Genomic DNA, 24,865 nt, shown 5'->3' with positions numbered 1-24,865 from the left:
CAGTATGCGGTATGCTGTCCATTGTCAGACAATGATTTATTAGTAATATACTGTAATATACTCAGTGATGGTCTGTTGTGATCATTTCCTTGGTGAACTGACACACACAAAAAAAAACAACTAGCTGTACAACACTTAACTGGGCGCATATAATTGTAACTATATACTTAAAGTAAGAACTCGAAATTTGACATGAAGTAGTTTTAAAATGTCTGACTGAGAGACGATTTGTGCCTTTATTTTGAATTCATTGCGCGAGCTTTATATCATCCGCCCCCTTTACAGCCAGTCAGATCAATCCTTGGGGAAAAATAAACGAGGGAAATGTGTTGGGAACGGTATCGTGAAACTTTTAAAGAATTGGCAGCGGCGTATACAGTGAGAGTGTGTGTCTCGTTACTGATAAGAACTGACAGTTATAAAGTGAGCTTGCGGAAGATTTTCCTTTCAGCCAATGCAGCCGCCCCACAGCGAACAACAGAGGAGAAATCCATATTGATTGGTGGCAGCTGACTCAAAGACACGACCGAAGTTCACATTAGTGACACATTATTCAACTGTTGTGGTGACCAAGCATTTCTTTTCGAAAGGCCTTCAAAAATTGGGGATTATGCTCGCTAAATCTCCGCAGTAAACAGCTTTGTGTGTAGTGTGTGTGAGTGATTACCGGCGGTGAGTTTTCCGATCCAGAACAGGTAATTGCTTCTGACTCATATGAGACCTGTGGGTATGCTGATAAAGAGCGGCAGTGCGCATGCGCGTGTTTGTCAGGAAAAATAAAATCGCTCTGTATTTACATAACTTACGAGGAATTATATAACATCGGAATGGAAAGTACTTTTTGCCTTTTCACTCTGAAACTTTATTTATTGTTGTCTGCGCATTTACGCGTTGGGTTGATTTTTCTTGTAGCTCCGGAGAATGGAGCGTAGGAGTGGAGCTCGTGTAGCGGTGATAGGAGGCGGGCCGGCGGGGCTTTGCGCTGCGCGACACATCCTGTCCAGGCCCGAGGTCTTTGATCCCCCCGTGGTGTATGAAATGACCGATCATTTGGGTGGGACGTGGTTCTATGAGGAACGAGTGGGGACATATGACAATGGCTGTCCCATCCACAGCAGTATGTATAGGGACCTCAGGTACAGAGCAATGTGTTATTCCTGTCCCTGCTGAGAAAACCCCCCCCAAAACATCTTAAACTTGCCTAAGATGATTTTGTGACTTCGTTCAGACCACTCCGGCGGGTCAGATCTCCCAAACTGACAAGCAGAAGTAACCCCAAACCCCATGTTGAAACTAGCAGAATTGACCAAGTCAGGAGAGCAGAACAGCAAACGAGTCTAGATTTTATTTTATTCTCAGCAGGGAGTGCATTTATTTCTTTATTTCAATTTTTCTGCATTTTATGCACTATAAAATCTGTTTTAAGGACCAATTTGCCAAAGGAGATTATGATGTTCCCTGATTTTTCCTTCGACGACCACCTGCCTTCTTTCTTGCACCATACGTCGGTTCAGCAGTATTTGGAAAAATACTGTGAGAAACACGACATCGCTCGTCATATCAAGGTACGTGTTTTTCTTTATTCTAAATTCTGTGCGCAATAGAAAATTAAGCATCACTTCACTACATCAGCGGACCCTCTGCATTGAATGGGCGCCATCAAGAGTCCACACAGCTAATAAAAAGCGTAACAGCAATCAAACACGACCTGTCCATCAATTAATGTTCTAGAAAGTGCAACTGTGCATCTAAATAAACAAGTCCATAATTAAGAAGCTTTTAACATCAGATTTCTTCTGTTCTCAGGCCATAATATTGTGGTGAAAATTGAATCGGGAGAGAAACGTGCACAGATCGAGTTACTCGGCTTACAAGCAAAACACATTTTAATCGACAAGCCATTATAGACTGGAGTCGTGTTGATTGCTTATGGATTATTGTGATGTTTTTAGCAGCTGTTTGAACTCTCGTTCTGATGGCACCCATTCTCAGCGGAGGACCCATTTTGTGAGCAAGCGATGCAATGGTAATTTATTTTTTCCAAATCGGTTCCAAATGAAGAAATGAACAAATTTAGTATGGCCTGAGGGTGAGTAGATTTAAAGGTTTTTTTATAAATCCCCTAGTAAATTGCTCTCTTAGTGCTAGAAACGCAGACTGGCATTGCAGGTTTTTTCAAGTTTAATAAAGCCCTAAAAAAGGACAGAGGAAACCACCTGTGACTTTGTATTTCGCAAAGCCTAAACATAATGTCTCTACATATTTGAGAATTGAAGCAGAAAAAAATCCATATCAAAGAGGGAAACTGATAGTACTAGACATCGTGAATGCATGAGAGGTAGAAACAAAATTAATATTGACCGACATTATGGATCAATCATCACGTGACAAATGCTATTCAGAATGTGTTTATTTTAAATCTGAGAAAGCAATGCATGACTCTCCTAGTCCTTCTAAATAAGACTCTAATTAAACTGTATTAGTCAAGTAAAAAGAGCTGTTAGGGAAATATTGTTATAGACCCACTCGTGGCCAGAAAGTTGAGATCAGGCATGTTGGGGTCACTGACCCCCTGCTTGTCAAAGACATCAGCGTCACCACACAATCGAAGGACGCGTCCAGTGTATTTCAAGAGCGCATTAGAAATGTTCTCAGTGTTACTAAGTATTTTTCTTACCAACGGAAGCAAGAATATTGCTTATGACAGACCGCTTTGTCCCTCACAGTTCAACACCGTGGTGGAAAAGGTGAAGCCCGTCTCCATGGAGACGGAGACGGGGGGAGCTGTGACGTGGGAGGTAATTTCGCGCAGCACACGTGGAGACCAGAACACGCAGACGTTCGATTCAGTGTTCATCTGCAACGGGTGAGGGATGCCATCTTAAAGAGCCCTTTTATCTCCCAGACATGCTCAAATGGACACAACTGCATCTAATCTCCGATTGCAGCTTCGCCGTGATGTTCTAAATGCATAGCATTATTCAAATAGTGGCATGTTCATTTATCCCATAATATACCCGGAGGCTTTTATCTGGCTGAATTCTCGCAGAGGTGATGTGAATGGGTATTATGTTATGCATTCATGTGGCATTTCTGTGAGGGAATTCAGAAGACCACAGGAGCCCTTTAGCGTCTCTGCGCTGACTCATATTTCCTTCCTCTTTCTGCAGGCATTACTCCGACCCCCACCTGCCCTACATTCCTGGAATAGAGCATTTTAAAGGTACAACAAATGATCACTGATCACTACAAATGCATAACCCTGAAAGCCCTGACCATTAGTCTCATTACACCCCTGCATCTCCCCTTTTATCTCTCTGTCTCTCATCTTCTTGCATTTATCTTTGCCTTCTTTCACTGCTGTTTTGCAGGGAAAGTCTTGCACAGCCACTCGTACCGCTGTCCAGAGCCCTTTGCCAACAAGTCCGTCGTGGTCTTGGGGGCCAAGGCATCTGGTGTGGATATTTCCATCGAGTTAGCCCAAGTTAATGCTCAGGTTTGTGACTTGGCTTCCTTCTTTAAAAAGGTCGCATACCATTTTAAGTGCCACAGCTTTGTTTGGTGGTAAATTAAAGGGTTGGTCACCTGAAAACAAAAATGTCTATCATTATTTACTCACCCTTCACGTTGTACCCGGAGCTGAATAACTTTCTTTTCGCTGCGGAACACAAAAGATGTTAGTTCATGCTGCTTGGAGTCATGACGGACACTGACAAGCTCCGAAAAATGACCAAAAGCACCATAAAAGCGGTCTGTTAAGGAAATGTAGAATGTTCAAATCTGTAAAGGTTATTCACATTCAATTCATTTGGTTAGATTTTTATATTTCTTAATTTTTTTTAAAAATTATATTTGTATAGTTTGTATAATTATATTTGTATAGTATTACCTTTTTCAAAAAAAACCCCAAATATTTCAGTTGTAGTTATTTTATTAAACTAAATAAAAATGAGAAATGTTGCAATGGCTTTAAGTTTAAGGTTTTTTAGTATTTCATTTAAGGTAATTTTTTAAGTATAAAAAAGGTTTTTTGGTTTTAATTTTAGTTAACTACAATAACTATAAATACACTTATTTAAGGTTATCTGAAGTCATTATTTAAAGTTGACAAAGTGAAAATTCTATTAAATAATGCATATTATAGCTACTGTATTCTAACAGTTCAGCTGTGCTTGTTTTCTTTCTTTTTTTTAACTGTTTGCCCTATTTTTTTTCTATATTGTGTTGCACTAGGATGAACCCTCCAATGTGGAAGAAAAGATCTTTTGCTACTTCTGTTTCTGTTGTGAATTTAATCCTTTCCCGTGCATTTTTATTGTATTGAAAATATCAGTATAGACCTATTTAAGTTTCACAAAAGAAAGTCATATGGGTTTAAAACAAACTGAGGGGGAATACGTACATTTTTAATTCCATGCATCCCATTCCATGCATTTTTTTTCAATTTCTTATCCACAAATGTTTTTCTCATTCTAGGTGATTTTAAGTCATAACACATCACCCACGTCCTTACCTCCACCTCTGGGTATCCGACAGGCTAGCGCTGTTGTTGGGGTTTTAGAGGATGGGTCTTTACGGTTCCAGGATGGATCGGTGACCCAGGCTGATATTCTTCTGTTCTGTACAGGATACAACTTTAGCTTCCCTTTCCTTTGTCCATCAGACCTGGGACTGGATGTACAGGATCTTTTTGTAACTCCGCTCTACAAATACATGCTGCCCCCTGGCTTCCCTTCCATTTTCTTTATTGGCATTTGCAAAATTATCTGCCCTTTCATACATTTTGACTGTCAGGTGAGCGGAGAGGAAACACTTTGTGATCTGAAAACTTAATGGGACTGATTCTCTCTCTAATGTTGTTGTTGTTGTTTTTTACATAGGTTAAGTTTGCTCTTGCTGTCCTGGAGGGCTCAGTAGAGCTACCCACCCAGAAAGAGATGGAGAAGGAAGTGCAGAGAGAGATGCAACAAAAACAAGACACGGGTGTGCAGGTGAAGCACATCCTCAATTTGGACAAGGATCAGTGGGATTATTACCTGGATCTGGCCAGGGTGGGCCGATTCACACCCCCTCAGCCAGTGCTGGAGAGTCTGTATGAAGAGGTGCGCAGACAGAGGCAGAAAGACCCACAGAAATACAAACGGATCAACTATAGGCTCGTTGATGCCACACAGTGGGAGCTTTTGGAAGCTCCACCAGAACAGATGAGTTTAGCCACAGTCTGAAGACAAATTAGTGATACACTGTATTGCTTTTTTTTTATAGGAAAAAAAAGTCCTGAAAAAGAAATGAATGTGTATGTAATTTAAACATTTACATGATTGTCATAATTAATTACTATTAATGTTATTTTATGTTGCTTGACTGACAGCAATATATTACATATTTAAAAAAATGCTTTGCATCAATGACCCATACAGCCTATATATATATATATATATATATATATATATATATATATATATATATATATATATATATATATATATATATATATTTAATACACTTAAAACTCATGCAGTAATAACTTTTTTTAGAAGATGTCTTATTTATTTACTTGATGTTTTATAGTCATTAAAATATATATATATATATATATATATATATATATATATATATATATATATATATATATATATTTCTTTTGTTGGATAATCCTGCATAATAAAATTATTTCCCTTTTAAACGTGTTCCGTCTTCATTTTAGTGAGCACTTTTGTTGCTAAATATTTTCAGTCCACTTTCAAAACCGCATCAGCAACCTCGAGCTCTCCCAGAAATATTCAAATATTTACACAGAGATGCCACGTGAAGTTTACGCTGGGGTTTAAGGGGATGCGATTTTCTACATTATTGGAGCATTGCATCACGCCTTTCATCAGCAGTGTGAACAACACGCCACAGTCCCGCAGACTCTCCCATCTGCTCGCAGTCCTCATCTCCCAACATGTGAAATCGGACACCTACTTTCTCAACCCTTCCCAAACAGTCTTATCTACACTTCCAGCTGTCACTATAACGCTACACGAAACATTAACGCGCAATTCAGACTTGAACAGCGGCAATCGACTCCAAGAGTTCAGACGATCGACAGCGATAAAAAAAAAGTCGCCGTGAACTTGCGGTTCAAGAAAACATACTTGAAGAAACAAGGACGGAGGGCGGGAGGAAAGGGAAAGCCAGAGGGGTGTTTCCTCTCCAGCAGAGGAAGGATTGAAGTAGTGAGAAACAATTCATTAAACGGCGTGAAATGTTGAAATGCGCTGAATTTTAGCTAACAGTCGCGATGTCGACGTCAGTTTTACGATAAAAGGTGAGTGAATTCATGTCATGTACTGCTAGAAAAGAAAACAGGAACCGGAGGCTCTGACTGCCACGATACGATCCAACTTTGTCACGTCTAAAATTGAGTATCACATTTATGATATATATTAAAAAAAAAAAGATTTTAGTGGTTTCTTTTTTAAGATTGAAGTATTAGTCATGCGCCATGAAGCGGACAGAAACGCTACTTCTTTTTAATGTGGCTTGAGTTGTTTTCTCTGGAAACGGGAATTTTAATGTAGCATGTCTTTCTGTGAGGGACTGGGATGAAAATAAATGCCATAGTGTCTTACTGCGGGGTCATTTAATTTCATTTTGCCCCTCTTGAGCATGTAAACAATGAAATTAGCAGCAAAAAAAAAAAAAAAAACATGCCAACTTTTTTTCTACAGGCATTTTTTTATGTAGCCCATGCTTCTGTATACAGAAACAAAAATGTGGTGAATGCGAGAATGTCTTTTGGCCTGTTCCCAGCCGTTTCCAAATTCTCCTGAAGTATGTTATGAAATATGCCCTTTGTGATTGCTACACTTGCTATAAAACTGTCAACTGTCGCTTATTCAACTACATCCCAACATACACTGCTGCTTTGGGGTCAAGTGGGCCATTTTATAGACATTTCTACTCTGCAAAATATTGTGCAAATTAACCAGACGTGACTCTAAGATGTTAATAATGTTGCAAAATATTCATATTTCAAAATAAACACTGTTTCTTTTACACAATATTAATAAGCGCAACTGTTTTCAATATTGATGCTGACAGAAATATTTCTTGTACAGCGAGAAAACGGCATATCAGTATGACTTAAATTGTAATAATACATCACAATGCTACTGTTGATATATCAAATAAATGTATGCTTGGTGAGCACTTTCAAAGAATTTCAAAAACATTAAAAAAATACAACCACCTCAAGCTTTTCAAAATTATTTTGCCACAACAAACGTATCACTTAAAAGCGTTTCTTAAAGAACATTTGCTTTTAAAAAACGCCTTTTGAGTCTTGAAAACACTCATTTTGTTGAGTCACCCCGGACGATTTTCCTCCCTTAAAATAACTTTTTAGTTTAGCTTCATGAAAGGTTTTGAAAATTCTTTATATTTTATGAGACAGCTGTGCATATGCTTTTAGCCTGTCTGTGCTGGACTAGCATCACCTCTCCAACGGATGGAGGAGGATCCAGACAGCGGCAGGCATTATGAGCGGACCGCTGATGACCCCTCACCCTCGGGCCAGGGGACCGAAGAGCGAAGTGAGGAGTCCCCTCTGGGTGATCACGACCTACCCATCATGCATTGGGAAGATTTAAGTTTGCGGATCGCAGAGTTAGAAAAGCAGGAAGAGGAAAGAAGGAAAAAAGCAGAGGTGACGTTTTACCAGGACTTTTATATATATATATATATATATATATATATATATATATATATATATATATATATATATATATATATATATATATTCTGATGTATTATTATTAAAGACCTCATTATGCTTCAGAGTCTAGGTTTATCAGAGCGAGACAGAATACTTGGATGCTGGACAGAATCAAAACACCACTCACTCCATCGAGAGCCATGGGCGGATGAGAACGACTACAGTCCCTGCCGCGTCCCCGTCATAACGTCCCGGTAATTCACACGTGCCTGTTTATAATCTTTAGCTGCCTTGTTCTGCTTAATGTATGCTGTATGTTACCATCCTTCAGGTTTAATAGCCCTAAAAACCTTCAGCTGTGTTTCATCAACAACAGCGAGAGCGAGGAGGAGGATGACGAAGGAGCGTTCGGCAAAGAGGTGGGTGCAGGGAGTCGTGATGGTAGTTTCCCCGAGTTGTATCTCAGGTCATGATTTATGAGGTTGCGAAAAGCATTAGGTTTTTGTTATCCTCAGAGCTCGTGTGAGGCAGAGGTACGTGGGAGTTGTTCTCGGGGGCTAAAACAGGAAGTGAAAGCAGCGCTCAGGACTCTCAGAGACAAGCTATGGGCCGAACAGAAGGAGAAAGAGGTGAGAGGTTTCAGAGACGTACTTCACTCAGCGGTCTCGCACGACTTTCTTTCGTGAAACACAAAAGGAGAATGCGTTGGGGGGTTTCTGCATGCAGTTACGAAACAAAATGGGGATGGAAGCATCGAAATGGATTCGGAAACGCCATAAAAGTGTCATTCAAGATATCTACTTTTGTGTTCCACAGAATATAGTTACACAGGATCACGTAAGGGTGAGTAAATGATGGCGGTATTTTTTTCCTTTCATTTTCAAAAAATCTTTCAACAAAATGTTCCTGTAATGAACCAAACCAGCCATCTCTGGGATGATTCACAACATTACAAACTTTAATTTGAAGCATAAATATATATAAATATATATATATATATATATATATATATATATATATATATATATATATATATATATATATATATATATATATATATAATATATTATATATATATATATATATATATGTGTAATAGTAAAAGGCTGTATTTATTTGATGAAAATTACTGTAAAAACAGGGATGTTGTCGAAAAAGGCTAGTTTCCATTTTAATATATTTGATGTAATTTTATTGTATTGTGATGATGGCAAAGCTACATTTTCAGCATCATTACTACAGTCTTCAGTGTCACGGGATCCTTCTGAAATTATTGTATTGCTGATTTGGTAGTTTCTTGTTATTATCAATGTTGAAAAAATGCTGCTTAATATTTTTGTGGAAGTGGTGATAATTTTTTTTCACGAATTAAAAGTTCCAACAGAACAGCATTTACTGATACAGCATCTTTTGTATCGCTGATAAACATTCATTTACTTATAATTAATCACATTCTGAAAAGTTTTTGTTTGCATAATATATTTATGTGAACTGTGAATATTTATTACGTGTTTATAAATACACCAAACAGTATATACTTTAAAATATTTGCATGTGATATATATATATATATATATATATATATATATATATATATATATATATATATATATATATATATATAGATAGATAGATAGATAGATAGATAGATAGATATAGGTATATATCAAGAGAATGTTACTGTTGTACTCTGTGCCTTTAAGGCAAATGAGTGTAAGATTTCAGTTTTTTATCTGAACATAATTGTTGGTCATTTCACTGGTATTTATTTTTTACATGTATGTTTTATTTTCAGCAAGCCACCCACAGTAGCATGAACATAAGAAGAAAAATCCTTAGCCTTAATGATCTGCAGACATGCTCTTTGCTGCAGCTGAATGCTCTCAGGGCCTCGCTGAATGAGGACATTCAAGGTATCTTTTTCCCCAGTCGTACAAATTGCTGTCACTGAACTGCAGCAGCAACATTTTCAATCAATAATACTTTTAAAATGCCAATAATGTTTTTACTCGTGCACTAATTTTATTCATGCTTTTAGATTTGAGCTCAGAACTGGTGAAACATCTCGTAGTACGGGACCACCTTCGGACTAAGCAAGATGCTTTGCTCCTGGATGTACAGGATATGACATCGTTATGAAAAATCTTTTTCGTTTGGAGCACTGCATAGCTGCAGATTAACGTTGGCACTTTCTGAAAGCAGTAATTTACTGTTACTCATCCTGTGGACTAACAAAGGCCAGAATATCCTGTTTATTCTTGAAGAAATGTAGCCCTCACAGAAACTTTTGTTAAAATGTGAGTCACATTTATTATAGTCACAAGTTTTATTGTGGAAAAAGTGCCTTATAACAAACTCTAATGGCTCTGATTCATATGTCACTTACGGTTTGATTTCGCTTTCATAAATAGAGAATATATTAAGCTGCCGTCCAAGCCATATGTGATCAATAACTGTGATGTATTAATCATCAGTTACTTAAAGCATTCCATTCAAATACATTATATGTAATCGTCATGAAAATATACAGTAAATGTGCCTTTTGCTGTTATATGAATGTGCCTTACAACTTTCCTGTGTATCAGACTTAATACATAAGAATGAAGTATACATCAGTGCTAGATATTCACAATAATTTAATAAATCAGTTATTTTATACAGTCTTTAGCCTTTTTTGTGGAACTGGAAAGGCAGTTATGCCTTGAATACCCTTATGAAGGTACCTCAAATACCCCAGAAATAAAAGAAATAATAGATTCAATGCAAAATTCATGCTATTTTTTTCAATTTCCTTTTAATTAAAAAGCAATAAATAAATAAAATACACAATTTATGCGTTTGTATGAATGACACTTGTAGCAGAATAAATATAAAATACAAATAAAAATAGCTACAAATGTACTCATCCTTTTTATATGAACAGATTTTGAGAAATGCAGCATTATATCACTAATGGACCCTCTGTAATAAATGGGTGCCATCAGAATAGGAGTCTAAATAGCTAATAAATGCATCGCAGTAATACACACAAACTTCACACTGTTGTTTTTGGCTAATATAAGTTCTTAAATATAAGTTGCCTCATCTGAATATGCACATATCAAGCACTGTTTACAAGTGAAAGGAGTCTAAAATGTAGATTTATTTTAACGTGAAATGACCACAGGGGATGAACTTTTTCATGGGAAGAGAAGCGCTATTATGGATTATGGATTTGTATTTTAGTCAGATGTGAAAGTTTAACGTTAAATCACCTTTAGGATGGATTTGTTACGCTTCACTGAAAGTTAATAACGGACTGCAATGGATCCTCTGCAGTGAATGGGTGCCATTAGAATAAAAGCAATAATAAAAACAACAATAATACAGAAGTGATGGTATAAAGTTAATATGATTTTTGTGATGGTGATGGGCTGGAGTTTATTGGAGATTATTGATGATGATTTAATCACCTGTTTGGACTCTAATTCCGACGGCACCCACCCGCTGCAGGTGATTAAAAATTTCTCCATATCTGTTTCAATGAACTAATCAAATCTAAATTTCCTTAATAGCAATGCAACATTATGAACAGCGTAATGTGTTTTAATAGAAAACATATTTGGTTTGATATTGATGAATGACTAACTAATAGTGTTACTGGTGAGGGTTTTAGGGGTTCATAAGATAAAACATGTTTAGCCCTGGTATTTTTTACGGCCTGTGTATTTCCGTTAGTTTGCTGTACATAAATGTACTCAACTGCATGTAGCTCAGCTGACTGACCATTCATGCACGGTGAGCAGCGAGGGAGCGAGAGAGGGCGCAGACACCAGAGAGAAAAGAAGAAAGCACACAGAATTACTGATTGAGAACTGATTAGTAAAACCTAGCAGATCTGGATCTGGAAAGTCATTTTACTGGAGAAAGTCATTTATACACAGAGGCTGTAGTTCAAGAAGTGCAGCAAAAAGTACTGAACTTTTTGTCCTGACCTTTTATCAAATGCGTGAAGAAATGAATGCATTTTGGCTGCGCATTCAAGTTACCTTTTTTCTTGACCTTTAAGCAGGTAAGATATTTCATTTAGATCTACTTTCACTGGTCTACGTGTATCGGAACAAACTGTGCTTTAACGCTATAAAAAGAAAATGGCTTTAAATGAGTAAGAATGACCTATCCAGTCATTTCAACGCGTGTGATACCATCACAGTATTTCTACTTTACATTTTCTGACTTTTAATAATCAAATCAAGGTGTTTATAATCGATATGCACGGTTTTGTGTTGAACTGCACGCTGGATTGGGTTTCCACTCAGCATTTCTTGTCTGAATGAATGGGAATTAATTATTTACTGGAACATACCTGCAAGGACACATGATATTGTAATACCAAAACTGCCTCTGTAGTACACAAGCATATTCATTAAGAAACGAACTTAAGGATTTCACGAACCAAAAAATGGAGACTTTGTCATTACCGCTCCATGCTATGTAGGCACTATGCATATAGATGAATGCATCAGCCATGTCCAGTCATAAATTAGCCATCTTAATGCACACGCTTCCCCGTTTTCATTGCAAGCGGGGTCAGTCGGGCCAGGAAGTGGCGCGTGTTGATACCTCTTAATTTGTGTGAAGAAAAACCGCAATGCGAAAGAATACATGGGACTCAAAAAATTGGGGATGGAAAGATGAATGAAGGGTTTACGGAATAGTTTGTTACTGATTGATGGGGTAATAGACCAGAAGAGGCCGATTCAGCACTATAGACAGATAAAGTTGAAGGACTGAGTCATTGGTCAACCTGCAGTTTGCTTGGAAATAAACTATAGGACAGACTACGAGAGTTCACAATCACAGTAAAAATCTAAACGTTCCTCTGTTTTCTCTACCTTCGAGCCATGTCCTCGCAGGATATCCTGAATGTTGAAGAACGTGGAGCTTCTAGATTGAACTGAAGGGCTCTCGAGAAGACAGTGATGTGGCTCGGTGGTAACGAGATCGAGGACAGCTGATCATGAAGACCACGACTTCAATCTCCAACGCATCGCTGCAGCCGGATGCTTATAACCACAGCGCACCGCACAGCTGCAGCATCGACGAGTCCTACAAGTACGTCATCTTGCCTCTGTGCTACTCCTTGACCTTCTTGCTCAGCCTCGTCCTGAACTCCACTGTGCTCCTTCGGTCCTACCGGTGCAGGAGCGGCCGTCAGTGGAACACCTCTCTGATCTACATGGTCAATCTGGCCTCCACGGATCTGATGTACAGCTTCTCGCTGCCGTTCCTCGTGGCCAGCTATGTGATGCGTGACCATTGGGTTTTTGGAGACTTCATGTGCAGACTGGTGCGTTTCTTGTTTTACTTCAACTTGTACTGCAGCATCTTTTTCCTCACCTGCATATCTGTCCATCGCTACATGGGAATCTGTCATCCGATCAGGAACATCGCTTTGGAGAGCAAGCGGGCGGTTAGGGGCATCTGCGCAACGGTTTGGGTCATAGTCTTCATCCTTACGTGTCCAATCGTCCGGTTTGCCAAAACAGGGGATGTTTTGAAGAAAATCGGAGGCGGGGTGAACGAAGCAACCGATTCTTGGTCGGAGAGTGGCGGAGATCCTGGAAAAGTCGAGGTCTATAGGAACTGCTGGGATGACGCAATCGACAGTGAGTTTTCCGAATACGTGCCTTATGGAATCGTACTACACCTTCTGGGCTTCTTCTTCCCTTTTACCGTAATCGCTTGGTGCTACTCGCAGGTGGTAAAGACGATCTTCCAAACGCTTCACTCCCAGCCTCAGGTGCAAGAAGAAGGGGGGATGTGCGGCGGGGTCGAAGGGGTCAAAGACAGGACGTCCGTATCCATCTCTGGCTCCCAACATGCCCCGTACCTCAACAGGCGGCGCAAGTCCATTAAAACCATCATCACCATCACCATCCTGTTCGCGCTGTGTTTCCTGCCCTTCCACATCACCCGCACGCTCTTCCTCGTCCTCAAGGAAACCAAAGCCGTCGAGTGCCAAACCATGCGGATGGTTTCCATTTGCTACAAGATCACTCGGCCGCTAGCTTCCTGCAATTCCTGGCTCAATGCACTCCTTTATTACTTAACAGGAGACAAAAGCTTAGCCTGCTGTGGACGGACCAGCGCTGGGCACAACACCCACCTGCTCTGGCCTTTACAGATTCTCGGAGGACAGAAAGAAGCTGAGGAACAAGAGCAAGGCAATTCACATAAAGCAGAGGAAGCTCACGAAAGTGACTCGAAATCTTCAGGAATAACATAGATGAGGTCGGGAATGCACAGTCTCTATGGGACAGACCTACTTTTAACGCTCTAGATTTCATATTATTTATTATTCATTTATGTTACTGAGCAATTTCACACAATCTTGAGTACTGCCGTATGTTTTATGCTAGTACCGAGCATCTCTTTTAAATGATGTTTTTGGAGTAATTGAATCAACAAATAACATTAAAATAATAATTCTTCAAAGCATCAAAATGGCATTTCTTATGCACAAAATAAAGTTATTAAATGCTGACTGGCTAGAAGTAAAGTACAGTCAACAGGCTGAAATGATACACAAAAGAAACAGGAAGCAAAAAGTTACTAATTGACATCTTGTGACAATTACACCCATTGGCTCACACTATTAGCAAGACTAATATGACCTGTATGCTGTCGAGATCCTGAAACTGCCGAGCTGCATATACTTTTCTAGTCTAATAAAAATCCTGTAGTGAATAAAAACATTTTTCACTGTATCTCGGAAACCTTTTTCCAAATTAATCTTAAAAACAGCTCATTGTCAACAATCGTGCTTCATCTGAGCTTGAACTGTAAATCCTACGCATTCACTAATTAATAAGCAAGATTAGTTTTTATAAATATAGTTCACGTCGATAGAACAATTGTTTTTATATATAATAACATTTTATTTGGTTTAATTAGATGTTTACGCATACACTATGACACCACCTTTGTGATTAAGCTTAAATGTGTTAGTTTAAAATTCATAAAAATGAATCTAGCGGATATTTGTTTTATGAATGTTATCATAGCATTCGCTTATTAATTAGAATTTTATATCGTTAAACATGTTTACCTTAAATATATACATATTCAGTCTACGATTGTGGTAAATGGTTACTTAAATGGTCATTTTTAAGTGTAAATGTCATTTTTATCATTTGTTACAATGTAATCCATTATAATGTAATTAATTGTCAGAATTTCGCTTTATAGTGAGGTTTCATGCATTACAATTAGTTAATATATTAGGAATCACGAATACACACTACATTAACAGACATCAAAAGCTTAATCAAACTTCATATACACGTTTGTTCAAATAGTTGTGTAGCGCTTCACTGATGTCTAATGGTTTAGTGTGACTGTCGTGCGTCCCAAGGTGACTCTTGTGCCTTAATCCTCAGCGAAAATAACCTTAAACATTTGCGTTTTTTCTTTCATTAATCGCATTACCTTTTCTTTTAATCCGATTAATCTGAAAAGCATACACTATATACCTTGCATTACGGCCAGGATAATTGGCAAGAGAATACGCAGTAAATAGTTGCACGCCACATATTCACTTCTCTGAAGCGCAGTACTTTATCTCTGCGTGCTATTCCCCGGTCTGCCAGAGCGAGGCGCTGTTGTACAGGGGGATGCACAATCTCTATTTGGTTGCGGGAAATATGTTTTATTTTCTAAATTAAGAAATGACCGAAAACTTTTAATGTATCCCGTGCTTCATGCTATATCAGCAGACACTTTCAGCTGAGGATGCCTTCACCGACAGGGCCGACGATCACATGTTTGATCGGGATGGTGTTATGTCATTTTTCCGACTGCTTTACAAACTAGCAGGTAAACTTGAAAAAATAAGCCGTGGCAGAAAGCTTCACCTTTATCGCGACATTTGACCGAAAAGACCCGAGAGCTTGTTTTCCGACCACTTTGATCCGTGTTAATTCGCTTATGTGCTGTTTTTGCTTTTCGATGTTTTATTTGCTCTGTTCGGATAAGTTGGATTGGATTAAAAAGCCAAAGGACCTTGTCGAGTTGGTGGCTTTGCCTTGGAAATAGTGCTGAATATACCTAACTCGTGGACTGAATACGAAAAATCTGTTTAATGCACGTAAATAACTGTATTTGCTTCATGTTTACGCCGACGAAATCAACCTGAGGAGTTTGGACTAAGTTTGTATGCGATCCGATAAACCAGCTGTGCCTCGAGCTCACAGCTGTTCTTTAAATTAGTGTAGCGAGCTGACACCGTTTCGTTTAAACGATTCGACAAAATGCGATAGACACGGGAAAGCAGTCCGCTCAGTTAAATTGGATCGGGTATTTTGGCGTGAGGCCTGCTGGTCGGGCTTTTGCCGGGCGCGATTTAGGGGTAAGGCCGCGTCAGGTCGCGTTCAGGCCGGCCGTGAGTGACGCGCAGTCCCGGCGCCAGAGGACGAGCTATGGAGAGGATGGAGGTGGACCAGTGCGCAGGCGCAGGAGGAGCCCTCCGAAGGTCCAACAGCGCCCCCATGATCACGAACGTCAGGTGAGGGAACTGCACCCACTGCTGAGTGACTGCCTTGTGAAATAATTTAAAACAGTAATATACACTACTGAATCGTGTAGATAAATAATTGAATCCCAGAACATTGTTTTAAACTCTCAACTCTTGCTCGCTGGCTCTGCAGTGATGGGACAACAGTATTCAACTCTAATAGTTCGGCTCGGTATCGTCGGAGCAGTGTTTCTGTGAACCCAAGCTGTCCCTCACGGGTAAGAGTTCAGATGGTCTGTGAATATCAGTTTTGAGCATTTAGTTAATTAAAATGAAGAAACTTCAATAACTCTGTAATAACTCTGTATTACAGACCCTTCCTCTGTCCCCATTCTCGCTGTCTTGTGAAAGATCCGAGCACAAGAGACAGGTGAGAACTAAAAAAAATCCTTTCGCTGATGCTTTTAAAACAGCAACGAGTTCAGGAGGATGTCGATTTACTTTTTGCCTGCTTATTTGTATCTGAAGAAACTTTCATTAAGTCAAGTGATGTTCTATTGCGCGTTGTTTGTCGTCCAGATTGACAATATGGAGCTCACTTTGAGAGGAAGTTTACAGAGACTAAGGTAACCAAACACAAAATTGTGCGTAAATGAAAGGGTTATGTCATCAAAATATTATATCTGAACTACTTTCACTTTAGTGCCTCGTCTGCTGTTCCCTTCCCTCCTGCGAGTCATTGGCACGACCATCTGTCTCCAGTGAGTATTTATCTCTCTTCAGGTTTCAGGTCATCATCAGTTTCAATCTGTTGGCGTTCTTGTTATTCACCTCACTCTGTACGTCCCACGCAGGGATTCCATTCCCAGGACAGCGGTGTCACTCCTAATTCCTCACCCAGTCCAACTCGGAGATTTCGAGGGTACATTCATGAATAAATCTACAGCATTAGAACGTATATCCTTCAAATGTCAATACTAGCAGGCATTTGGTCTCGTATTTATTTGTTTCAAAATGCAAAAGACACGAGTATCATTTCTGAAAAGTTTTTTTTGATGTGGTTTTGACTAACAGAGGATCAGTGAGCTCTGGAGTGAGATGGCCATCGGTTGCGCCTTTGAAAAGGAAAGGTAATGATTCGTAGCCTGTTGTTTCTCTTAAATGCAAAAGAACACCAGAAACTTATCAGAAAGGATGGTAAACCTGATGAATACGTTGAAAGAATTATTATTACAAGCAATTTATATTTTATCATTTATATTTAATTGATGGTATCTTTTTTTCCTCAGGACTATTTTGATGAATAGAAAGTTGAAAAGAAACGGCATTAATCTAAAATAGTTTTAAAATGATTCGTTTTTACTATCATTTTTTATGAATTCAATGCATTGTGGCTGAATAGAAAAATCAATGATCTCAAACTTTTATGCGTTTCATAAGTTCATAGTAAGCAGTGAGTAGGTTGGCTCCTAAAACTTAAACTCAAAATTGGCTATATTTATTTTGTTAGCTCACGTTGCTTTTGTTTGCCTATATTATCTTTAATCCAAATCTGAAAATGCTCCTCCCCTCTAGAACAACGGGCCTTCTCTGGTGACATCCGTTTGACGGCTTAGGCATGAGCGTAACATCATTAACCACGCCCCTCCAACGACTTCATTCAATCCGTTTAGACGACCTATATTTAACTATGATATTCTGTTTCTCTGAGAAGTATGTAACAGTACGGAAGTAAAATCAGTCGCAAACCTCCAGTTCACGCAGACTTTAACTGATCAGCTACTTTGCGAATCAAGCTGCACAAGTGATGCTGTTTGTTTGTCGCAGGCAGCATCATTCAGTTTCAGTTCCTCCAGTGATTTTGTTGTCATGTTACATTGTTTGTTATTTCCCATTTCCTCTACTCAGGCGGAGTGGAATCGGACGGCCCGCCCAAAAAGCTCTTCGTCGCTGGAGTCACAGACCCCGCTCACATAACCAGTTACACAGTCAGGTGAGCCTTGCAGCGATGTTTAAATAATAAACCGAACAGAATCTCACGCCTCACTTAACAAATCTCTTCATGCATACAGTGTTTCCCAGTCAGTGGACTCTTCCTCCGGGACCGCTCCCGTCGGTTCAAACACCCAGGCCACCCCTGTCCTCTCCCCTCCGCCCCCCTTCACCTCTCACCACCCCAGCATCTAAAGCCCAGTATTCATCACACCATCACCTTGTAGAGCTTTGGATTCAAGGTGTCGTAAAATGAAGACCAAACTTCGGCCTAATCTCGGTCCTGTCCCTTTTTGTTTTCCTGCTTTTAATTTGAATAGCGTTTCACCTCGGTCGCTTCTGAAGGAAATTCGAACTAGTCGTTACTTCGATTTCAAGATGCAGTATAAGAAGACAGAATCTTCTGGATGTATCTGACATGGCAACATAGATGCTACAGGCTATGATGTAATTTGTGAATAATTATGGAACTTCGGTGCCTACAGAATAGTTGGCTGTACATACGAAATAGTATCTGCAATAACACATTTGCAATGAAAGTGTTCAGGTTATTGAAACCTGGCGAATGCTGACACAAAGACCCTCTCCTTAGTGTACAGACTCAAAAGAAAGACCAGTTTTGCTCCTTTTCGTTTTCCTCGGGTTGTGACAAAACATTTTTGTATTTTGGTACATCTTCAGCTTCCATGAACAGGGTCCAACGGTCTGGTAAAATGTCCAGAATGCATAGAAAAAGGACTGAGGAATAGGGAGTATTAAAATCTGTTGGCCATAGATGTCAACTTTTTGTATAAATGTGTATAAATATGTGAATAATCGAATATTATTTTGGTAGGTATTAATCTCGTGTTTCTCTCCCGTGTTTATCCGAGGGGTCTAATGTCTGTAAATATGTTTATTTTTCCATATGGCTTTTAGCTTGGGCTGAACTTTTTGAGTTTGAAAACCGTTCTTTAAATCTTTGGAAACGATACCAGCGCATTCAGGCAACTCCCATATTTTGATTTAGCTTACGTAAAGAAATAGTTCACCCAAAAAAAATTGTATTTGCTGACAGTTTATTTACCCTCCAGTTTGTTTCTTCATCAGAACAGATATGGGCAAGTTTGACATTGCATCACTTACTTACCAACAAATCCTCTGCAGTGAATGGGTGCCGTCAGAAAGAGAGTCCACACAGCTGATAAAAAAAAACATCACAATAATCCAGAAGAGCTGGTATAATGTTTTATAAGGTACATTTGTTTCTTACAAACAAGCAGATTTTTTAAAAGATGCATACTGGAGTTTTGTGGATTATTGTAATGTTTTTTTATCAGCTGTTTTAACTCTCATCCAGACGGCACCCATTCAGTGCAGTGGACACACTGGTGAGTAAGCTATGCAAGGCTGAACTTCTCCAAATCTGATCCAGTGAACAAACTTTCCACATCTTGGACGGCCTGAGAATGAGGAAGAAAAACTATCAGCAAATCTCAATTTTTGGTTGGACTGTTCCTTTAAAACATGTACTGTAAAGACTAGATGTCTCGCCTCTCGTCTACAATCCGTTGTTGTATACGCTAAGCACTTTCAGTTAAAAGTCCACATCGAAAACTGACCTAGAACCTTAGAACGTGTCCTGTCTGAGGTAAGATGCTTTTCGGTAATGACACCGTGTCAAAATCATTAGTCAAACAGTTTTTCCCTCCTAAACAAGACTTTTGCGTTATGAATTATGTGCAGAAACCGAGGACTTAAGATACTTGCAAGGGACGAGCTGTTGCGTTACAAAACACGACAAACCGTTTCTACAGAAATACAATCACGGTTTCGGTGGATATCATACTCTTCCTCTTGTACTATTTGCACAGTGTTAGATATCAACGTCGCTGTTACACGAGTGGGATCATATTGACTTCATTGTAATGGGTCTTGTTTTGCAATGTTTTAATTGTTCGAAACCTTTCGCTTGGGAAATATTCTGATTTTTATGTAAAAGCAGCAGTTCTGGATCGTGGCTTCAATCGCGCTTGTTGGAGCCGGGTGGGTTTTATTAAGAAAACGCATCCTCCAAAAAGCGACACGCTGCAGTTAATTGAACTGGAAGCCCTTCTAAAGCAAATCTACCACGACACTTCACAGCATTATGCAAATGTCAATTGCGGCGCATGTTACATTGTTATTTATGAACGTGTAAAGGCTCTGGTAGCAGTATGTACTTCATTGTCACAATTTTTGATTCCCAAAGTCTTTATTGTATGGACACCGGCAGCTCGTCGGTCTCCGGAGTTGCACATCAGACATTTGAAGCCGTTCCTCTGTTTTCCATATTCATATATCAGGAGGGATACAGCTCATTCTTCGATACGATGTCATTGCCTTTACTTTTAACTATTTAGTTTTTAATTCAGTGATAATGCCTTACAGGTTTTGAGTCTTGAAGTTTTAATTCCAAAGTTACTTTGCACTGTCATTTTGCAATTTCCAGTTGTTGGGGTCCTTGAGATTTCAAAGTTTGATACCAATGTTTATGGGTCTTTTAAAAGCGATTTACAAATGTGCAATATGCATTAAAGTTGCTGGAATTAGCATGTCAAGTTCATTGGGATAATCAGTTCTAGGTATTTATCAAGAACCTGAATGAAAGACTTGACAAAGATGTTTTGTTTTCAATCGTTTGTGTAATCTAGAATAAGTACCACGTCGTTTATTTTTCGGTTTTTGCCATACACTTACTATGACGGGTTCTATTGTGTCATGTGTGAGAGAGAGAGAGGATCGTGATTTGTCCATTTTTCGTTCTCCTTAAATGATCGAGTGGTGTTTTGAAGAAATTGTGAAAGCACGAAAAAAAAAAACATCGCGAAGAAATGCCAAAGCCGATATCAGTTAAGTTGTAAATATATTCTGGAAGCCAGAAAAATTAATTGAAAGATGGATATTTTTTTGACATTGGTAGCAAAAGTACATTTTATTCCCTCTCGGTCACCCAAGATGAATGTCCAGTTGTCAGAGAAAAAAAAAATATCATTTACCATAAAATGTATAATTTACCATATATTCTTATGAAAAAGATCATAATAAAAACTCATTTTATTGATTCGTATGCTGTCTGTTTATGCCGAGCCAAGAACATGTATGACAGGATGATTTGTTCATATAAAATTTAAGCAGGCATGTGTTATGATTGCTGTTGATATGACCTGTTTAATTATTCTGTAATGGTAAAAAATAATATATATACATACAATAGAAGCTGCACCTAACATACAGTGGCAGTGAAAGTGAACTATTTTTGATGCTCTGCTGCCACATTTTCATTACAAACAGCATCTCATTTCACAAAGCTTTACTTCGGCCTAATATTTAAAAAAGAAAGAAAGTATTTTTACAAGTACTTTGACCGCTGTCCTGCAAACCCCTTTTCTGCCGTGGGCAAATCAGATCATACAACACGAACCACTAAAAACATAAATCCACTATCTATTTTTGACGCGTAATAAGAGCTAAGGATGCAGTCGATTTATTTCAACTTCACTGACGTGGCTAGAGAATGTGTCGGCGATGTTGCACAGATCCGGTGCTGCAGAAAAGGTGTTAGAGGTGTACTGCAGCGATCAGACTTAATCATCTCCGCTCCCTGACTGTTTGACTGACAAGTGAAGGTCAGCGGGACAGCAGAGGCAGATCACTGGAGTTCATTATAAGACTGGAGTCCAGGTTCAAGCTCTCTGACAGAAAAAAGAAAGAAAGAAAGTTTAACACACTTTTAACTTTTTTCCTGTGCGTTAATTTTCCCCAAAATGTAAATTCTGTCACTTTATTTGTGATATCGGTATCTGCAGAAAAAAAAAATCACTTTACGCAAACTTTTTTTTAGGGTTCCGCAGGTTTTATGAAAGTATATTTAAGAGTTTTTGGGGTTTTTTTTTTAAGACCAGTTAAAGAAAATGCATGGAATAAATTGAAGGGAACCTTAAGTCAATTTGCAGAACACAACGAGTATTTATCAGCATACAACAATATGAAAATATAACTTTCAACAGATTTCCATTAATAAGTAGCCGAGCTGCAATACTGTATCTTCTGATCACTGAACCAATTTGTAAAATACAGTAGTCAACATTTGAAGTGGATCAAAAAAATTCTAAGTTGTCCCAACAAGAACGCATTTTGATTTTAGGCCTTGGATGAAGTTTTGATTCCCTTCGAATGTTGGCTACTGTATATTTTCCAGAGAAAATATATAGTTTCTTAAATGAAAATACACTGATAGGAAATATCACATATGCGTGTAAGTTTAAATGTTTTCTGACACAACTTGTTTTAAGCATGAACTTATTTTTCATTTATTTTTTAGAAAACAGAGCTTCACCTATCTTCATTTTGCATCTGAAGTAATTGCATCAGACGTAGACATTGATTTTTTTGCAGTGCATGCAAGATATAATGCCATCACTTTATAAATGTAAGACTTTCTGCACCAATTTAAGACCTTAATTTGCCAAATTGTGAATTTAAACTTCTTGAAAACCCTGTTTTCCATCTCCATAATGAAAGCAGGCGGCATACTTTTCTTTCAGTTCATTTCAAATGTGACTCACCTTGGTCAAAGTTTGGTTTTTTAGTGGATCCCTCTCCAAGCCCCTCGATATCCACCAGATCACTGTTCACATCCGAGTCGTTCAGCGCACTCAGGGTCACATCTGATAATAGACAGCCAATCTGTGTAAGCGCACTGACAGACATAGAACAACATTTTCGAAAACAAAGGGTAAATAATAAAACTAAGTCCAAGCACTGAGTCACCTGACGGTTTAGGGTTCTTTATTGCTGGTTGTAAAGATGAAGAGCTCTGCAGTCCGGCTGTCACAACAACCTGCGAGGTGGGCACAGCGATGACGGGGGGGGCGACTGATGCAGGAGGCGGTGGTAGCGACACTGCGGTCTTCTTCATGGTTTTTTTAGGCGACTCTGCGGTGAGAGGTACCCTGCTGTCCTCATACAGCTTCCTTTTTACTGTGGTCTTAATCTGGGCACTACAAGGCGATGAGGAAAAAGATTATTTGTTTTTTTGCGGTGCATTAGGGTAAGATGGAGAGAGATGTGAACATTTCCGTGATCGTTTATGTACCTGTATATGTTTATTTCTTATTACATGTTGTACACAGGGATATTTTGAAGAACTATATAGTTGTTGGCACCCACTGACATCCATGGTAGGAAAATAAATACAATGGAAGTCAATGTTGACCATCAATTGTTTGATTACCAGCATTCTTCTAAATATATTTTGTGCTCTACATAAGGAAAAAAACATATACAGGTATGGAATGACATGAGAGTGAGCATACAATGACAAAATAGTCATTTTTGGATGAATTATTCCTTTAAGAACAATAAATTATAATCTTTAAATTGTAAAATTTATTGTTAATTTGATTGATATTTAGTTTATCATTTGATTATGCATCAGCTAATGTGTTATTACATGAAATTAATAGAAGCATTTGCAAATTTTAGTTGTTAAATTAAATGATTTAATTACTGGTGTAAGACGGCACCATACCCGAATAAACGTTCAATGGATCATTCTTGTTCATATTTCTATATGGATCATATTTATATATTTTGGTGTCTGCATCCATTTAATTTTACATTTTAAAATAAATATTTTTACGAAAATAAAATGGCAAAATATGCGTGAAATATTGTTCCATCGTTATTCGGCATAACGAATATATTAATGTACAAACTTACTTATTCTAAACTGTACCCATTGTAAGAAAAAGTTAACATGCAAAATGTTATATATTGCAAACACTTCTTGCTGATAAAGAGTTAAAATGTAGTGTTCTGAAAGAAAAGACTGGTTAAAAAAATGTGTAGTTAAATTTATCTGACAAGATGTTGTGGTATGTAAGCTATTGTTACACAGAATGACAATGTAAAATAGAAATATATATATATATATATATATATATATATATATATATATATATATATATATATATATATATATATATACACACATAAACGCTTACACTGTCCGCTCTTTTATGACTGAACTGATGCTGTTCAGATCTTCACCGAAGCGGCGAACTGCAGAACGCAGCATCTCGATCTCCGTGTCGGTCCACTTGGCTCTGAGAGAAGCAAAAAGAGTCAACTACACTACATCAACTACACTTAAACCACAACGGTACATCTGAAACACTGCAGAAGATGGAGCTCGAGTAGAAAGGAGGTCATGAACCACATCTCACCCTGCAGGAGAGGAGTCTGCCACTGGATGCAGCTGCATGGTCAGTTCACCCAGTTTAGAGAAAGCAGCGCCCGCAGCCGAGAAGATCTCGCCCACCTGATTAACACCGGTACGTGCTTTTGATTTATCATTTACCTAACAACATCTGCAATGCAAAATAACGCGAACGTTTACCTTTGTGGAAGCTGAAGTCATGCTGGGGTGATGAGCTGAAATAAACAGAGCTGACACAAATACAACAATCCAGTCGCGTCTCGGTCAGCTGCTCTGAATGACTAAAACGATCGAATAGGTTTAAAACGACGGCTGCGTTCATCCAGCGACCTTTCGTGGGGAGTTATCCTTATATTTATTATATATATCTCATAAGAAATCAGCACGAACGGAACATAATAGTTCGAACTGAAAATTCCCAGAGTACAACGCGCTC

The 24,865-nt window shown here is 38.6% G+C and overlaps 5 protein-coding genes across 7 annotated transcripts; 4 read left to right on the top strand and 1 right to left on the bottom strand.

The window, feature by feature from the left end:
- Positions 1-290: 290 nt before the first annotated feature.
- Positions 291-5,370, top strand: LOC122352483 (flavin-containing monooxygenase FMO GS-OX-like 2). Its single transcript, XM_043249889.1, has 8 exons — positions 291-695; positions 913-1,136; positions 1,427-1,565; positions 2,727-2,866; positions 3,171-3,223; positions 3,372-3,496; positions 4,477-4,794; positions 4,881-5,370. Exons 2-8 carry the CDS (start codon positions 922-924, stop codon positions 5,223-5,225), a joined length of 1,335 nt encoding a protein of 444 aa, XP_043105824.1. The 5' UTR covers positions 291-695; positions 913-921; the 3' UTR covers positions 5,226-5,370.
- Positions 5,371-5,932: 562 nt separating this feature from the next.
- im:7136398 (schwannomin-interacting protein 1) lies at positions 5,933-10,462 on the top strand. Of its 3 annotated transcripts, none has more exons than XM_043249886.1 (8): positions 5,933-6,313; positions 7,479-7,693; positions 7,826-7,956; positions 8,034-8,121; positions 8,218-8,331; positions 8,519-8,545; positions 9,498-9,615; positions 9,741-10,462. In XM_043249886.1, the coding sequence occupies exons 2-8, from the start codon at positions 7,496-7,498 to the stop codon at positions 9,839-9,841; spliced, it is 777 nt and encodes a 258-aa protein (XP_043105821.1). In that variant the 5' UTR covers positions 5,933-6,313; positions 7,479-7,495; the 3' UTR covers positions 9,842-10,462. The 3 variants fall into 3 exon arrangements, with proteins under 3 accessions (XP_043105821.1, XP_043105820.1, XP_043105823.1); XM_043249885.1 differs by having other exon boundaries at positions 5,934-6,313; positions 7,460-7,693; XM_043249888.1 differs by lacking the exon at positions 8,519-8,545 and having other exon boundaries at positions 5,935-6,313; positions 7,460-7,693.
- A 2,143-nt stretch (positions 10,463-12,605) lies between these two features.
- LOC122352481 (P2Y purinoceptor 3) lies at positions 12,606-14,381 on the top strand. The gene has a single exon (XM_043249884.1). The coding sequence runs from the start codon at positions 12,702-12,704 to the stop codon at positions 13,968-13,970; it is 1,269 nt and encodes a 422-aa protein (XP_043105819.1). The 5' UTR covers positions 12,606-12,701; the 3' UTR covers positions 13,971-14,381.
- A 956-nt stretch (positions 14,382-15,337) lies between these two features.
- On the top strand, positions 15,338-21,270 carry LOC122352606 (PPP2R1A-PPP2R2A-interacting phosphatase regulator 1). Its single transcript, XM_043250072.1, has 9 exons — positions 15,338-16,247; positions 16,390-16,474; positions 16,570-16,626; positions 16,776-16,822; positions 16,900-16,957; positions 17,051-17,118; positions 17,271-17,326; positions 18,105-18,189; positions 18,269-21,270. Exons 1-9 carry the CDS (start codon positions 16,162-16,164, stop codon positions 18,381-18,383), a joined length of 657 nt encoding a protein of 218 aa, XP_043106007.1. The 5' UTR covers positions 15,338-16,161; the 3' UTR covers positions 18,384-21,270.
- Positions 21,246-24,862, bottom strand: c10h17orf49 (chromosome 10 C17orf49 homolog). Its single transcript, XM_043250074.1, has 6 exons — positions 24,610-24,862; positions 24,437-24,531; positions 24,215-24,316; positions 22,980-23,209; positions 22,775-22,876; positions 21,246-21,901 (listed from the first exon to the last, which is right to left on the bottom strand). The coding sequence occupies exons 1-6, from the start codon at positions 24,628-24,630 to the stop codon at positions 21,837-21,839; spliced, it is 615 nt and encodes a 204-aa protein (XP_043106009.1). The 5' UTR covers positions 24,631-24,862; the 3' UTR covers positions 21,246-21,836.
- Between the last annotated feature and the right edge of the window lie 3 nt (positions 24,863-24,865).

This window comes from Puntigrus tetrazona, chromosome 10 (genome assembly GCF_018831695.1).
Source record: "Puntigrus tetrazona isolate hp1 chromosome 10, ASM1883169v1, whole genome shotgun sequence".
Lineage (NCBI taxonomy): Eukaryota > Metazoa > Chordata > Actinopteri > Cypriniformes > Cyprinidae > Puntigrus > Puntigrus tetrazona.
This window is presented reverse-complemented; position numbering and strand designations above follow the sequence as displayed.

Excerpts from the sequence above, each read along its gene's own strand:
- LOC122352606 (XM_043250072.1), top strand. The coding sequence starts at position 16,162 with ATGGAGAGGATGGAGGTGGACCAGTGCGCAGGCGCAGGAGGAGCCCTC. Across the intron at positions 16,958-17,050 it reads GGCACGACCATCTGTCTCCA|GGATTCCATTCCCAGGACAG; the intron begins GTGAGTATTTAT and ends CGTCCCACGCAG. Across the intron at positions 18,190-18,268 it reads ATAACCAGTTACACAGTCAG|TGTTTCCCAGTCAGTGGACT; the intron begins GTGAGCCTTGCA and ends TCATGCATACAG.
- im:7136398 (XM_043249886.1), top strand. The coding sequence starts at position 7,496 with ATGGAGGAGGATCCAGACAGCGGCAGGCATTATGAGCGGACCGCTGAT. Across the intron at positions 7,957-8,033 it reads GTCCCCGTCATAACGTCCCG|GTTTAATAGCCCTAAAAACC; the intron begins GTAATTCACACG and ends ACCATCCTTCAG. Across the intron at positions 8,546-9,497 it reads TTACACAGGATCACGTAAGG|CAAGCCACCCACAGTAGCAT; the intron begins GTGAGTAAATGA and ends TTTTATTTTCAG.
- c10h17orf49 (XM_043250074.1), bottom strand. The coding sequence starts at position 24,630 with ATGACTTCAGCTTCCACAAAG. Across the intron at positions 24,317-24,436 it reads GCAGACTCCTCTCCTGCAGG|AGCCAAGTGGACCGACACGG; the intron begins GTGAGATGTGGT and ends TGCTTCTCTCAG. Across the intron at positions 23,210-24,214 it reads GTCATAAAAGAGCGGACAGT|TGCCCAGATTAAGACCACAG; the intron begins GTAAGCGTTTAT and ends ATCGCCTTGTAG.
- LOC122352483 (XM_043249889.1), top strand. The coding sequence starts at position 922 with ATGGAGCGTAGGAGTGGAGCTCGTGTAGCGGTGATAGGAGGCGGGCCG. Across the intron at positions 1,566-2,726 it reads ACATCGCTCGTCATATCAAG|TTCAACACCGTGGTGGAAAA; the intron begins GTACGTGTTTTT and ends TGTCCCTCACAG. Across the intron at positions 2,867-3,170 it reads TCAGTGTTCATCTGCAACGG|GCATTACTCCGACCCCCACC; the intron begins GTGAGGGATGCC and ends CTCTTTCTGCAG.
- LOC122352481 (XM_043249884.1), top strand. The coding sequence starts at position 12,702 with ATGAAGACCACGACTTCAATCTCCAACGCATCGCTGCAGCCGGATGCT.